The 13087-nt window shown below is 39.4% G+C and overlaps 2 protein-coding genes across 2 annotated transcripts in view; one reads left to right on the plus strand and one right to left on the minus strand.

Moving 5' to 3' along the window:
• Positions 1-13087, minus strand: part of LOC109055153 (matrix metalloproteinase-24) — a 165362-nt gene that overhangs the window by 139147 nt on the left and 13128 nt on the right. The window lies entirely within an intron of this gene.
• On the plus strand, positions 5716-8304 carry LOC109088351. The gene is made up of 3 exons (XM_042758930.1): positions 5716-6202; positions 6936-6969; positions 7138-8304. The coding sequence occupies exons 1-3, from the start codon at positions 5960-5962 to the stop codon at positions 7563-7565; spliced, it is 705 nt and encodes a 234-aa protein (XP_042614864.1). The 5' UTR covers positions 5716-5959; the 3' UTR covers positions 7566-8304.

Consider the following 13087-nt stretch of genomic DNA (forward strand, 5'->3'; position numbering starts at 1 on the left):
GACTAATCGAATTCAGATAAAACTGCATGAAAAACGACAAACAACCAATAATTTGTAAGATTGATGCCACTCCAAAGTAACAATCATGAGATCATGTGACATCAATGTAGAGTAGCACACTTCTGTTAGGAATAATGCCTACTATTTTACTCACTACTTAAAAAAATAATAATAATAGGCATTTTGAAACTTTGAATTACAGCACTTTACATGTTATTAATAGTTTTTATTCATGTAACATAGAAGACTGAGTTGGGTTGAGTCACTTTTTATTTCCACAAAAATAAATCAATAAATAAATAACTATAAAAAATTGCTCATATTCTGGGTTCATCTGTCCGTCTGTATACAGTATGCATTATCAATAATGTGTATACTGAATGTGCTCTTTTAATATCATGGTCTCAGTACATTAGTGCTTACCACAATCCTGGAGAAAAAAAAAATAACTGGCAGAGGCAGCACAGTGAAGATTTGATTTGTCTCCAGACTGGTGTTACATCACGTCAAAACTAAGAGTTGCCTCATGATGAATCATGTTTTATTACTCATTTATAACTCACTTTTTCTTAAAGTGTCTGCTAAACTAAAAAAAGATATATTTAGTTAGTACTGAACTAGTGTTTCTGTCCAAACACAGCCATGGAGACATGGATCAGATATGGATCTTGCAGACTTTGAGTTTGAGTGAGTCATAAAGTCCAGCTGTCTGACTCACTGCTCAGGTTCTTATGAAATCAATCCAGTGACAGAAGAGGGAAAACGAGCCAAAAACACTAGTGGAGCTTCCGTTTTTCCGAGTCTTTTGGATAAGCACACACCCGACTTCATCTGGAAAACAAATAACAATGCAGAACACCCAGCTACAAATGTGAGGGAAGATCTGAGCATATTTAACAGTAATGATCAGATTGCAGTTACCAGAGGCTGATTCTTTAATGGTCAGGAATGTGCTTACTTGACTGTACTTTACTGTTTCTGATAAAGTCAGTCGCTTTATGAAGTTCACCTGCTCATGCATGCATATTCATGTCTATGTACGCTGCAGCAGCTCAATGCATGGAGTCATACAGACGTGCAAATCTATCTATCTATCTATCTATCTATCTATCTATCTATCTATCTCAGTCTGGATACCACACACACAGAAAGCATGGTTGAACAGAGGCATCAGTAATATTAACACCTGCACTTGAATCATAATATTTTAGGGCAGGTTAGCAGTTTCCCACACATGCTGCCCTCCTCCTCTTCCTATCAGTGTGTCTATGTTAACTGGAGTTCCCCAGGTTTTCCCTCTGTAGTAAAACACTTATGAGGTTGCTATGTGGCCTAAATATCACTACACCTTCCTCCAAACCGAGTCTCCTTTCATAAAAAGGCTGTGAGTCACTGCAATTGGCAGGCGGGATATTTTCACAAGACAATTAAATGAGTCCCTCCAAAATGTGACATTTAACAACTATTGTTGAACTACTTTCCCTGTTATGCTATCAATACTAGCATAAGAGTGATGTTGTTTTTGTGTTTTCCAGTGGTTGTTTTGCACACTCGGGTGACTTACAGTGTCACAAATGCACACAGTCCCTTTCAAGGACTCAAACTGGCAGATTCAGCTCCAGGGTTCTTAAGCCCGAGACACACCGCATGATTTTCGGCTGTCCCAGATGAAAGATTGGCATCGTGAAACAATCGTGGCTCCTAACCGATGATCCTTTGTCGTACAGTGAGAGAGGTTCAAAGACAGCCGTTGTCACAGTCTTGCGACCAAAGACAGCTTACGATAATTTTCTAGCCGTGTCAGAAATTCAGCATAATCATCACACAGTGTGTTTGCAGTTGCAATCCTTGTTTACTGACCAACCAGTAAAAATGCGACATGAAATTAACACGACATGGTGCTAAAACATAAAACTGCTTACCTCAAGCTCTTATTCCTTCCTCTTGCACCACTTCCACTTTTTTTTCAGCACACATAAAAACTACAACTGTCGAAGTGTGATTCATTATGCTCTTATTGTTTACCACTAGCGCATGCTAATGACGTTTTATTCCTCTGTAGAAACGTGCATCGTAGCCTACAAGTCAATAGGTGTCATCATCGTACAGTCTACATGCATGTCGTACTCAAGTTTATTAGATGCATGTCGCACAGTGTGACCAGCAATGATCTTATAGGATTGCTAAAATCGTGCAGTGTGTCTCGGGCTTTACTTGCAGTTTAAGATCGGCAACCTATAAACACGAGCTCTCAAACTGCTCCAACATTACACACAGGCAGAAAGGAAGGACAGGAGACGGAGAGCTGAGGAATGTTATGATGCACAAGCACATGCAGCATAACTCAACACACCCACATCTTTTTTTTTTTTTACAGTAGTGCTGAAACAGATTTCAACATAAATACGTGGTTGTGAAATCTGGAAGCGATTTCCTGAAAGGTTCACTGCTTTCAGTCAGACCAAAATTATTGTCAGATGCTCTGATTGGTCAGTGTGTTGTATGACTCTGCTGTGACATCACATTTGAGATAAATCTGGCCCTATTTAAGGTTTGTCCTGTTTATCGGCAAACTCACAGCCTCACACACAAGTGCTGATGTAGCCATATGACGGACCTAAAAATAGCAGCACTAAGTGTGGAATGTATTCCACCCACACTCCACTAAAGTGTTTCTACTTGCCCACTGATTTCCCCAAAATGTGCAACATCTCATTGCATCATCATGTTCAGACATATTAGCAACTTAACAGGATGTATAACTTCTCCAACTGTTTTTTTTTTCTTTTTTGCATTTAGCATTTTACATTTATCAGCAATTATCACAATAATATATCTGATGTCATATTCGATGCAATTGCAAGATGAAAAGAGGAACAAAAGCTCGTGTTTGAAGTCCGGACTGCTTTGTAGTCTGTTTTTGTGAAACAGTAACTTCCCCATTCTGAGACGAAGCCCTGCGAAATCCCTAAACACGCATGACGTAAGTGACCGGCAGCAGCGTGTGTGATATTTAGGTTAAACTTAGACTTCCCCTGACTGACCGTCAGTGTTTGTGCTGGCTAAATTATACCCAGAAATATTCATATCTGGGAAAAAAGTATAATCTTATCTCATTTATACTAGCATGACTTTGGTGGAAGAGTTCCAGGAATGTAAATGATGTGTAACTCAAGATGTTTTATACGGTAATTGTACATTTTAGAATTGTGATTTTATCGTAATTTTCACATCACATGAGCACAGCTCTTTAATTGCGCTCTAGTCTCTGGTCAAACACACTCAAACCACTGTAGCCTAATGTAATCTATTAACTACACACATCTTACCGTTTTAGGAAAGTACCATGTTATGTCATAAAATAGTTTGAAATAGACTGAATTTGTATTTAATCTGATCACATTTAATAAAAATACATTTTAAGTTTAATTATACCACCGCATGCCCGCAATTATTCAAACGTACAAATTATACAGCGAGCAAAGAAAGAACATTAGACTATCAATGAATTCAGTCTAGCATGAGTGTAAGCACTCTAAAGAAAAGCTCCAGTCTGCAGTGTATGATGAATGAATCATCGCATGTTGGTTCTGAAGAGAGAATTTGCCAAAGTGCAGAGTGCGTGCACTGACCAAAAATTTGGCCAATTAGCAATGTTAATATTTAGTAAAACCCCCCTAAATAACAGAAATATTAAAGAAAAAAAGTCTTGAACTAAAATCATAAAAGCAATATATATTGGTTCTCATTTAACTCTGTCTCCATTCATTGGTATGCTCCTCTACAGTATATAAGTGTTTAATATTAGGATTTTGTCTAAGATCCCCCACCGTGGCCCCGCCCTGCGACATCAAGCCCCGCCCCCAGATAAAATATGTTCCCACGGCTCATACAGCTCATGCATGTGCTCATACAGCCATTATTTGGAAAACCTTTCTTTGTGTAGAGCTGAATAATAGACAATGGAGATCAAATGCATGGATGGTTATCATTTAAGCCAAAGTAACTAAAAAAAACAGATAAGGCTGAGATTAAATGACTGAGAGAGAGATTAAAAAAAAAAATCCATATGAACTCCCGATCTGATGACTGAACTTTGAAAATCCTGATAAATGTAAAACAAATCAACTGCAACTCATAGTTTCTGGTGAAGGATGGGTGGATGTCTTTTTTTTTTTTTAGTTTTAGAGCTGGGTTTTCCAGAATGTGTCTTGTTTACTTTTCCCCAAAGTACGATCTGATCACATGTCTGGAAAATTAAAGACCCGTCCACATTCAGGAAGCGCTGCAGAGTCACTTTCAAAAGGGAAGCTGCCAGAAATCGAGAAGAATGAAGCCCTCATGTGATGAATGCACTACAGAAACAGATTCAGTAACTCACTAAAGCACACAAGAGAGAGCTCTGTAATTTTTGTTTCGTCTACAAACACCCACACTTAGAGCTATGAAGATACGAAAACAGGTGTTGTTGAACAGGTCAGTGATGTCATACAGGAAGTGACAGGAGTAAACAGGGAACTGAGAAAGTGACTCTTACTGTAGGCGTAGAGCTGCTCCTATACACCTGTGCGGGTGACATCACTTCCTGTAGAGCCTCAGGCGCACAGGTATTCACATGCAGGTAACAAACACACCCTTCCTTTTTCAGACACAGGGATCTATTTTTAGAACAGTATAAAAAGCAAAATCATGTTGAATCAACTTTCATATGCATATTTTATATGCAGAAAAATCCCATTGGCCTATGCAGAAAATACTTTGAAATCACAGAAATGCACATCAGGAAATGATCAAAATGAAATATGTGCATCTTGGAATGCCTTTAAACACAGTTTAAGGAGGAGTGTGTGCTTTTACTCAAACATCTGTTAAAAATTTACCCATTATTTTCTTGAAGAAATTCAAGGTCTACAAAACAAATCATTATTCATCAACCCATTTGATTAAACGGTTTTTATAAGGAGAAGCATTATCCGATCTCTTGACTGACACTGAAATGCTTTGGACAGTGCATAACAGAAGTTATTTTAATGTGAGACTGGAGACAGAAATGTGAGACTGGAAGGCCGAAGTTCTTTTGATAACATTTCATTCAGCAATATGACACATATGTCCAATTAGGTAGTATAATTTTTCTTGACTACTGAAAACAGTTTGAATCTGGATTTGGCATCAAGCAACACAAAAACCAGAAGCCGATCTGGAACAAAAGAGATTTGCTCAAAGGCCATTAGACAAAACCCACTTCGAGCGATCATGGATTATGAGAAAACACCGGCTCCAACATTCAAATAATTCACTTTCACATAGCTCACATGCTGTCAGACTTTTCTTGGAATCAGGTTCGAAACTAATACTTAAGTGTAAATACATTAAACATCAATACACGGTTTCCTTAGAAATGAATTACATTATTCAGCTAATTTCAGTGTTTGAGTTTAGCATCTCCTATATACAGTAGGCCCCTGGCGGAGTCAGTCTGTGCCACGTTTTGTAAATAAAATCCGAATCAAGCACTTTATTTTGCGGTGTAAGTGTGCACACAAATATACCTCGTACACAAATGTCTTGCGTTTACACAAAGTATGCAACTAATAACTGTGTGAAGGCAGCATGGCATGCAGCATGTAAGTGAGGGGATAAATGTAGCTCGATATTCCATAAAATAACGAGCGGAATACGGAGCCAGTCACAGAAATTCACACATTAGCCTACTCTCCTCCCGCTTTCCACCTCCGTTTGCGCAAGAGCGTAAAGAAGCGGAAAGAAGTCGGTTTTTTCTCTAAACCTCCCTCTGCGCGTCCGAGTCTCTCTTTCTCTCTCCTGTGGGCGGAGGTGACAAGGGAAACCCGTTAGTTCCTCCTCCTTCGCGTCTATATAACGCTGATGATGTCTCCCCTCGAGCAGAGCTGCACCTGCCGTGGATGTATAGCGCTTTATTTACACGCCGTTTCTCGAGATGTCCGCGTCCGCAGATGTTGAGAGCCAGTCGCCCGCCGCGCGCTCCCGCAGCCGGTGTCTGGACACCTTCCTCACCGTGTCCGTGATCGCGCTCTTCCTCATGTTTATGGTCGCGGGATCGGGAGCGCTGTACTTCGCCAAACACATCAAGGACGAGATAGACGCGCGGACGACGCGACGCTCAGACGGATCCGCGAACGCGTTGGTCGCACCGTTCGCCAAGACCGGAAACGCGTATAAGGTGAGTTTGTAAATGGAATGAAATCAAATGTGCTTATTTATACCATAATAGTAAAGCCATCATCAAACTATGATTGGACAGTTGCGTTATTCAAAATACATTTAAATAATTTGCACATATATGATTATGATAATCACTAATTAACGCGTTACTTACTTTTTATCAGTTGACAATAAGAGCTTTGATTTTAGAGAACTTGTAATACTGTTAGATAAAGGTTCCAATTAGAGCGTTCAGAATTCTATAATAACAATAAAAAACTAAATAATTGCTGGGTTGTTTCAACCCAACTTTGGGTTAAATATGCAATGTAAAAATGTAACATGACAGCTGGGTTAGTCCATATTTGATCCAAAGTTATTTGAACAACTCAGAATTTTTTAGAGAGTAACAACAATACACTTTAAAAAAATCAATAAATAGCTTACATAAAGGAAACAGCTTGATGCCATAGGAGTTCAACAAAGCATTGGCTTTTCGAAGAAGAATTAAAAAAACGCATCTGTGTTGTGGTGTTTTAATAAACCAAGCAGCCAAACCGCCAATCTGAAGAACCTACAATGAAACATAAAGAATATTTTTAATCTAGATTGAACCATGTAGCATCTCAATAGCTCTGCAGTGCCAAAAACCCATTCCTTGAAAGCATGACTCAGACCAGGGTTTCTTGTTTTACACGAGTCGTCAAACCTGTATCTGATGTTTGTTTCTTCTCTTGTCTTCCTTTTTCTAGATGGAGAATTTTGTTTACCTGAGGGCCACTGAAAGTAAGTTATATTTCACATTTTGAACTTACAGAATGCAAAAAAAAAAAAAAAAAATCCTTGTGGTCTAAAACATTATGAACTTGTATTGAACCCGGAAAAACATCTGCACATTGACTTCTTCTGTTAAAGTCTTGGGACTGAGTGTGTCTCTTTGTCTCCGCCCTGCAGGTGAACTCAAAACAGGTGTGATGGCGTGGGAAACATTCGCGTATGGAAAGGGTCAAACCATTGGCTCTCGCTACAGCTATGAGGAAAAGCAGAATGTGCTGAACATCAAGGAAGGAGGAACCTACTTCCTGTACGTCCAGCTCAATTTTTCCTGCACTGGACGATGTCCATCTGGCCAATTCACTGTCAGCTTTTACAATAAACACAATAGTGAGGAGCTCAGCTGCACCGTCTCGCTGCCTGTGTGGAGCGAAGAAGCGCCTCACAGTCAGACGTGTTGGCGTGTCGTGACCTTTCCGGAAAATGAAAACCGCCTCATGGCCAAATCACAGACTGAAGGCACACTAGACAACTGGAAACTGGAGATGAATGACTCTGGCTTTGGGATGTTTCTGGTGGACGGATTTGGAGCGCTGCATCGCACGTGATCAGCAGAAGCCTGGCCAAACTGATTTACTCAGGACTTGTTTTTTATGCTTTGATGAGCAGGACTCCACTAATGTCCATAAACTCTATTGGCTAATTTGGCAATGCCTTCAGCTACAAAAAGATCGTCTCTTTTACGTTTTTGTCACAATATTCAAATGCATTCTGCCAAATTATGCAGATTTTACTCTACAACTAAAGCTCAGAAAATGCAACGGCTTCTGGAGACTTTGTCTGGGCCTGAACTGATAAGCAATGCTTCTTAAGCACTATTTATAACTGAAATATATTTATATGTGTAACGTGAAATATTTGCAATATTTATATTCATATTTTGTGTATACTGTACATAGTGTGTTCAAACATTTGTAGACATCACTACGTGTGCGGGGCGTCAGACCGAACCCTTTCGTTCACTGATTGCATGTACTGTATTTATTCTACAGATGTATAGGTGCATCACAGAAATAACGAGTCAACTTTGACCAGCACATCAACACTAGTGCCTTGGTTGGGTCTGTACGCTTCGCGGTATGTTCAAGAACTCACAAGGCTGCATGAGTGAATGTACGTGAACGTCTCTTCACGAGCATGCACTTTTCTTGTGCATCTGGTGTGAAGGAAAGCACTGTATGAATGCTAACAAACTCAGGAACTCTAGAGATGAATGTAATGACGATTGTGTGAAATGCTTTACTTTGTAAACAGAGTATTTAATAAAAATGCAAAAAGTTTGATTTACATGACTGTGGGCCGTTTGTTGTGGTGAGATGATGCTAGCGCTCTTCGCTGTTACTTGATGCTTATGTTGCAGCTCAGACATTGCCCTTTTAGAGTTATAACGGAGTTTTATTTAAGCATCAGCAGATGTTTCCTAAAATAAAACCTTAGTACAGACACAAATGAGTCAGAAGTTGGTATCCGGTAATGGTTGCAAAATTAAATATGTGTCCCTGCAGCACAAAAGCAGTCATAAGTAGCACAGGTATATTTGTAGCAATAGCCAAAAATCCATCGTATGGGTTGGAATTATCCATTTTTCTTTTATGCCAAAAATCATTAGGATATTAATTAAAGATCATGCTCCATGCAGATATTTTCTAAATTTCCTATCGTAAATATATCAAAACTTAATTTTTGATTAGCAATATGCATTACTTATTTATTCAGCTTTGAGATGATGTATAAATGGTTGACTGGTTTTGTGGTCCAGGGTCATATATAGAGCTAAAAAAAGAATGTGGAGAGCCATTCAGGTCATTTGATGAGAAATGTTTGAGATCATATTAAGACTTTTGGGATTTCACTTGAACAGACATGAGAGGACAAAAATCTCCAATTGATTGCGTTGATGTCTGGGAGAAGCAGCTGAGATGGTAATGAGGTCTCATGTGTGACTTTCCTATGGCGAGATCTGATCAGACCCTGTGGGAGGAAAGTTCTGCTCTACATCCAGGTCACCTCGCTCACGTCACTTTCTGTCAGAGGTGTGAGAGCAGGTTTCAGTCCTCACCACATCTGCACAAAGTCGACAAACAAACAAACAGCCCGAATTTGCTTGAGACCAAATATATGTTGTCAGCAGATGCTATAGGAGAACAAAAAAGACTGAGAAATTTCAGAGATGACAGAGGGCATGTGTGTTGAGTTCTTCCAAATAAAGCTTGCAGATGCTCCACTTACATCTCACCCACTTCACGCTATGTAATCATTGCTTTGTTTCTCTCTACCGGATGTGAAAAATTTGGGCATGCAGTGCAGAGCATCCGGAAACGACATGAGTCAGTTTGAGATTAGTTTTATTACATCTGACTGGAAGCCAGCGCGTGTGAGACTTCATGGCACTGAATTTACAGGACAGACTCTATCAAAGACAAACTCCTAATGAGTCAAATCTCACTTTCCCAATACACCCTCATGGTCTTGCTGTCAGTGATTCATCAGTGCACATTATTACACAGAGCAAAAAAGTCTCAATCGCTGGTACAGCTTTGTTTTCTGTCTGATGCAACGCATATCTTTTGTTTGTCCCGTTTCACCTGAAAAAATGAGTTGTGAATGTAGAATGAGCTGTACATGCCATTCCATGTCAGTTTTATCTGCAAGTTTAAAGGGAGTGAGTGGAAATCAAATCAACGCTAACTATTCTAGTTTCATCGCACACAAACTGAAATATTTCAAGAGTTTTTGTTTGTTTGTTTGTTTTGTTTTAATTCTGATGATTACGACTTACAGCTTAGGAAAATTAAAAAAAAATCAGTATCTCAAAAAATTTAAATATTTTTTTTAAGATCAATCAAAAAAAAAAAAAAGATTCACAAAACAGAAATGTTTAAGATCTCCAAAGCAGGTTTAATTATGCACTCAATACTTGGTTGGGGCTCCTTTTGCAGGAATTACTGCTTCAGTGCGCCGTGGCATGGAGGTGATCAGTCTGTGGCACTGCTGAGGCGTCATTGAAGCCCAGGTTGCTTTGATAGCGGCCTTCAGCTCCTCTGTATTGTTTGTCAGATGTTACTTATCTTCCTCTTCACAATACCCCATAGATTCTCTGTGAGGTTCAGGTCAGGTGAGTTGGCTGGCCAATAAAGCACAGTAATATAATGGTCAGCAAACCACTTGGAAGTGGTTTTGGCACAGTGGGCAGGTGCTAAAGTCCTGCTGCAAAATGAAATCAGCATCACCATAAGGCTTGTCAGCAGATGGAAGCAGAAAGTGCTCCAAAATCTTCTGGTAGATGGCTGCATTGACTTTGGACTTGATAAAACACAATGAACCAACACTAGCTGATGTCACGGCACCCAAATCATCACTGACTTCAGAAACTCTGGATTCTGTGCCTCTCTAGTCTTCCTCCAGACTCCAGACCTTGATTTCCAAATGAAATGCAATATTTACTTCCATCTGAAAAGAGGACTGTGGACCACTGAGCAACAGTCCAGTTCTTTTTCTCCGTACCCCAGGTGACACGCTTCTGATGTTTTTTCTGGTTCAGGAGTGGCTTGGTTCTAGGAATGTGACAGCTGTAGCCTTTTCCTGAAGACGTCTGAGCGTATGACTCTTGATGCGCTGACTCCGGCTTCAGTGCACTTCTTGTGAAGCTCTCCCAAGTTCTTGAATCAGCTTTTCCTGACAATCTTCCCAAGGCTGTGGTCATCCCTGTTGCTTGTGCACCTTTTCCTACCACACTTTTTCCATCCAGTCAATTTTTTAGGAATATATTTCGATACAGCACTCTGTGAACAGCCAGCCCTTTCAGCGATGCTCTTCTGTGACTGACCCTCCTTGTGGAGGGTGTTGATGAATGTCTTCTGGACAACTGTCAAGTCAGTATTCTTTCCCATAATTGTGGTTGCATGTTCTTAACTAGCCCAGGAGGTACCCAGTATTTATACTCAAAATTAATCAAACTAATCAAGCTCAAAATGGAATATTCAGATTTTTTTGAGATACTGAATTTTTAATTTTTCTAAGCTGTAAGTCATAACCATCAGAATTAAAACAAAAAACTCTTGAAATATTTCAGTTTGTGTGCAATGAATCTAGAATATAAGAAAGTTTGTTTTTTTGAATTAAATTACAAAAAATAAAGAACTTCTCCATGATATTCAATTTTTGGGATGTACCTGTATAATTGAGCCATATTGGTACTACAGGTGCTGGTCATATAATTAGAATATCATCAAAAAGTTGATTTCACTAATTCCATTCAAAAAGTGAAACTTGTATATTATATTATATTCATTCATTACACACAGACTGATATATTTCAAATGTTTATTTCTTTTAATTTTGATGATTATAACTGACAACTAAGGAAAATCCCAAATTCAGTATCTCAGTAAATTAGAATATAACTTAAGACCAATACAAAGAAAGGATATTTAGAAATCTTGGCCAACTGAAAAGTATGCACATGAAAAGTATAAGCATGTACAGCACTCAATACTTAGTTGGGGCTCCTTTTGTCTGAATTACTGCAGCAATGCAGCGTGGCATGGAGTCGATCAGTCTCTGGCACTGCTCAGGTGTTATGAGAGCCCAGGTTGCTCTGATAGTGGCCTTCAGCTCTTCTGCATTCTTGGGTCTGGCATATCACATCTTCCTCTTCACAATACACCATAGATTTCCTATGGGGTTAAGGTCAGGTGAGTTTGCTGGCCAATTAAGAACAGGGATACCATGGTCCTTAAACCAGGTACTGGTAGCTTTGGCACTGTGTGCAGGTGCCAAGTCCTGTTGGAAAATGAAATCTGAAAAAAAATTTACACTGGACCTCAAGCAACATGGATTGTGTGCCTCTCCTCTCGTCCTCCAGACTCTGGGACCCTGATATCCAAAGGAAATGCAAAATTTACTTTCATCAGAGCACATAACTTTGGACCACTCAGCAGCAGTCCAGTCCTTTTTGAAGTGAGATGCTTCTGACGCTGTCTGTTGTTCAAGAGTGGCTTGACACAAGGAATGCGACAGCTGAAACCCATGTCTTGCATACGTCTGTGTGTAGTGGTTCTTGAAGCACTGACTCCAGCTGCAGTCCACTCTTTGTGAATCTCCCCCACATTTTTGAATGGGTTTTGTTTCACAATCCTCTCCAGGGTGCGGATATCCCTATTTTTTGTATACTTTTTTTTCTACCACATCTTTTCCTTCCCTTCGCCTCTCTATTAATGTGCTTGGACACAGAGCTCTGTGAACAGCCAGCTTCTTTTGCGATTACCTTTTGTGTCTTGCCCTCCTTGTGCAAGGTGTCAGTGGTCGTCTTTTGGACAACTGTCAAGTCAGCAGTCTTCCCCATGATTGTGTAGCCTACAGAACTAGACTGAAAGACCATTTAAAGGCTTTGCAGGTGTTTTGAGTTAATTAGCTGATTAGAGTGTGGCACCAGATGTGTTCAATATTGAACCTTTTCACAATATTCTAATTTTCTGAGATACTGAATTTTGGATTTTCCTTAGTTGTCAGTTATAATCATCAAAATAAAAGAAAGAAATAAACATTTGAAATATATCAGTCTGTGTGTAAATTAATGAATATAATATACAATTTTCACTTTTTGAATGGAATTATTGAAATAAATAAACTTTTCGATGATATTCTAATTATATGACCAGCACGTGTATATCACATGAGCCCTATTAATGAGCCCGTCTCCAGCTGCTCATAGTTTCTCTAGAAATTGTTACAAGGCAGTAGAAGGTCTGCATGACTAAAGACATTGAGAAAGAGATCAATGACCACATCTACATAACCACATCCAGAAGTCTTCCTGTTAGAAGACCCACACTTCTCAGCAGGCACACAGTTTAAGGAAGAGTTCATGCTTTTTAGGCCTAATTACCATGATTCAGCATACATTGCATGCACTCTTAACATAATGATTGAAGAGCTGTCTCACTGGACATGTAGGTGTAGCCAGTGGCTGTTAGTTGACCCACTGCAGAGATCAAAAGAATATGAGCAAGCTGCAAATGTGACAGTTTTGAAACGCCAGAGAATGTGCTTCCAAACAAATCTGTTCCAG

This window comes from Cyprinus carpio, chromosome A6 (assembly GCF_018340385.1).
Source record: "Cyprinus carpio isolate SPL01 chromosome A6, ASM1834038v1, whole genome shotgun sequence".
Classification (NCBI taxonomy): domain Eukaryota; kingdom Metazoa; phylum Chordata; class Actinopteri; order Cypriniformes; family Cyprinidae; genus Cyprinus; species Cyprinus carpio.

What these genes read in the sequence shown, in the direction of transcription:
- LOC109088351 (XM_042758930.1), top strand. Translation starts at nt 5,960, where the DNA reads ATGTCCGCGTCCGCAGATGTTGAGAGCCAGTCGCCCGCCGCGCGCTCC. An exon ending in AGACCGGAAACGCGTATAAG is followed by an intron (nt 6,203 to 6,935) that starts GTGAGTTTGTAA and finishes TCCTTTTTCTAG; the next exon opens with ATGGAGAATTTTGTTTACCT. An exon ending in TTACCTGAGGGCCACTGAAA is followed by an intron (nt 6,970 to 7,137) that starts GTAAGTTATATT and finishes TCCGCCCTGCAG; the next exon opens with GTGAACTCAAAACAGGTGTG.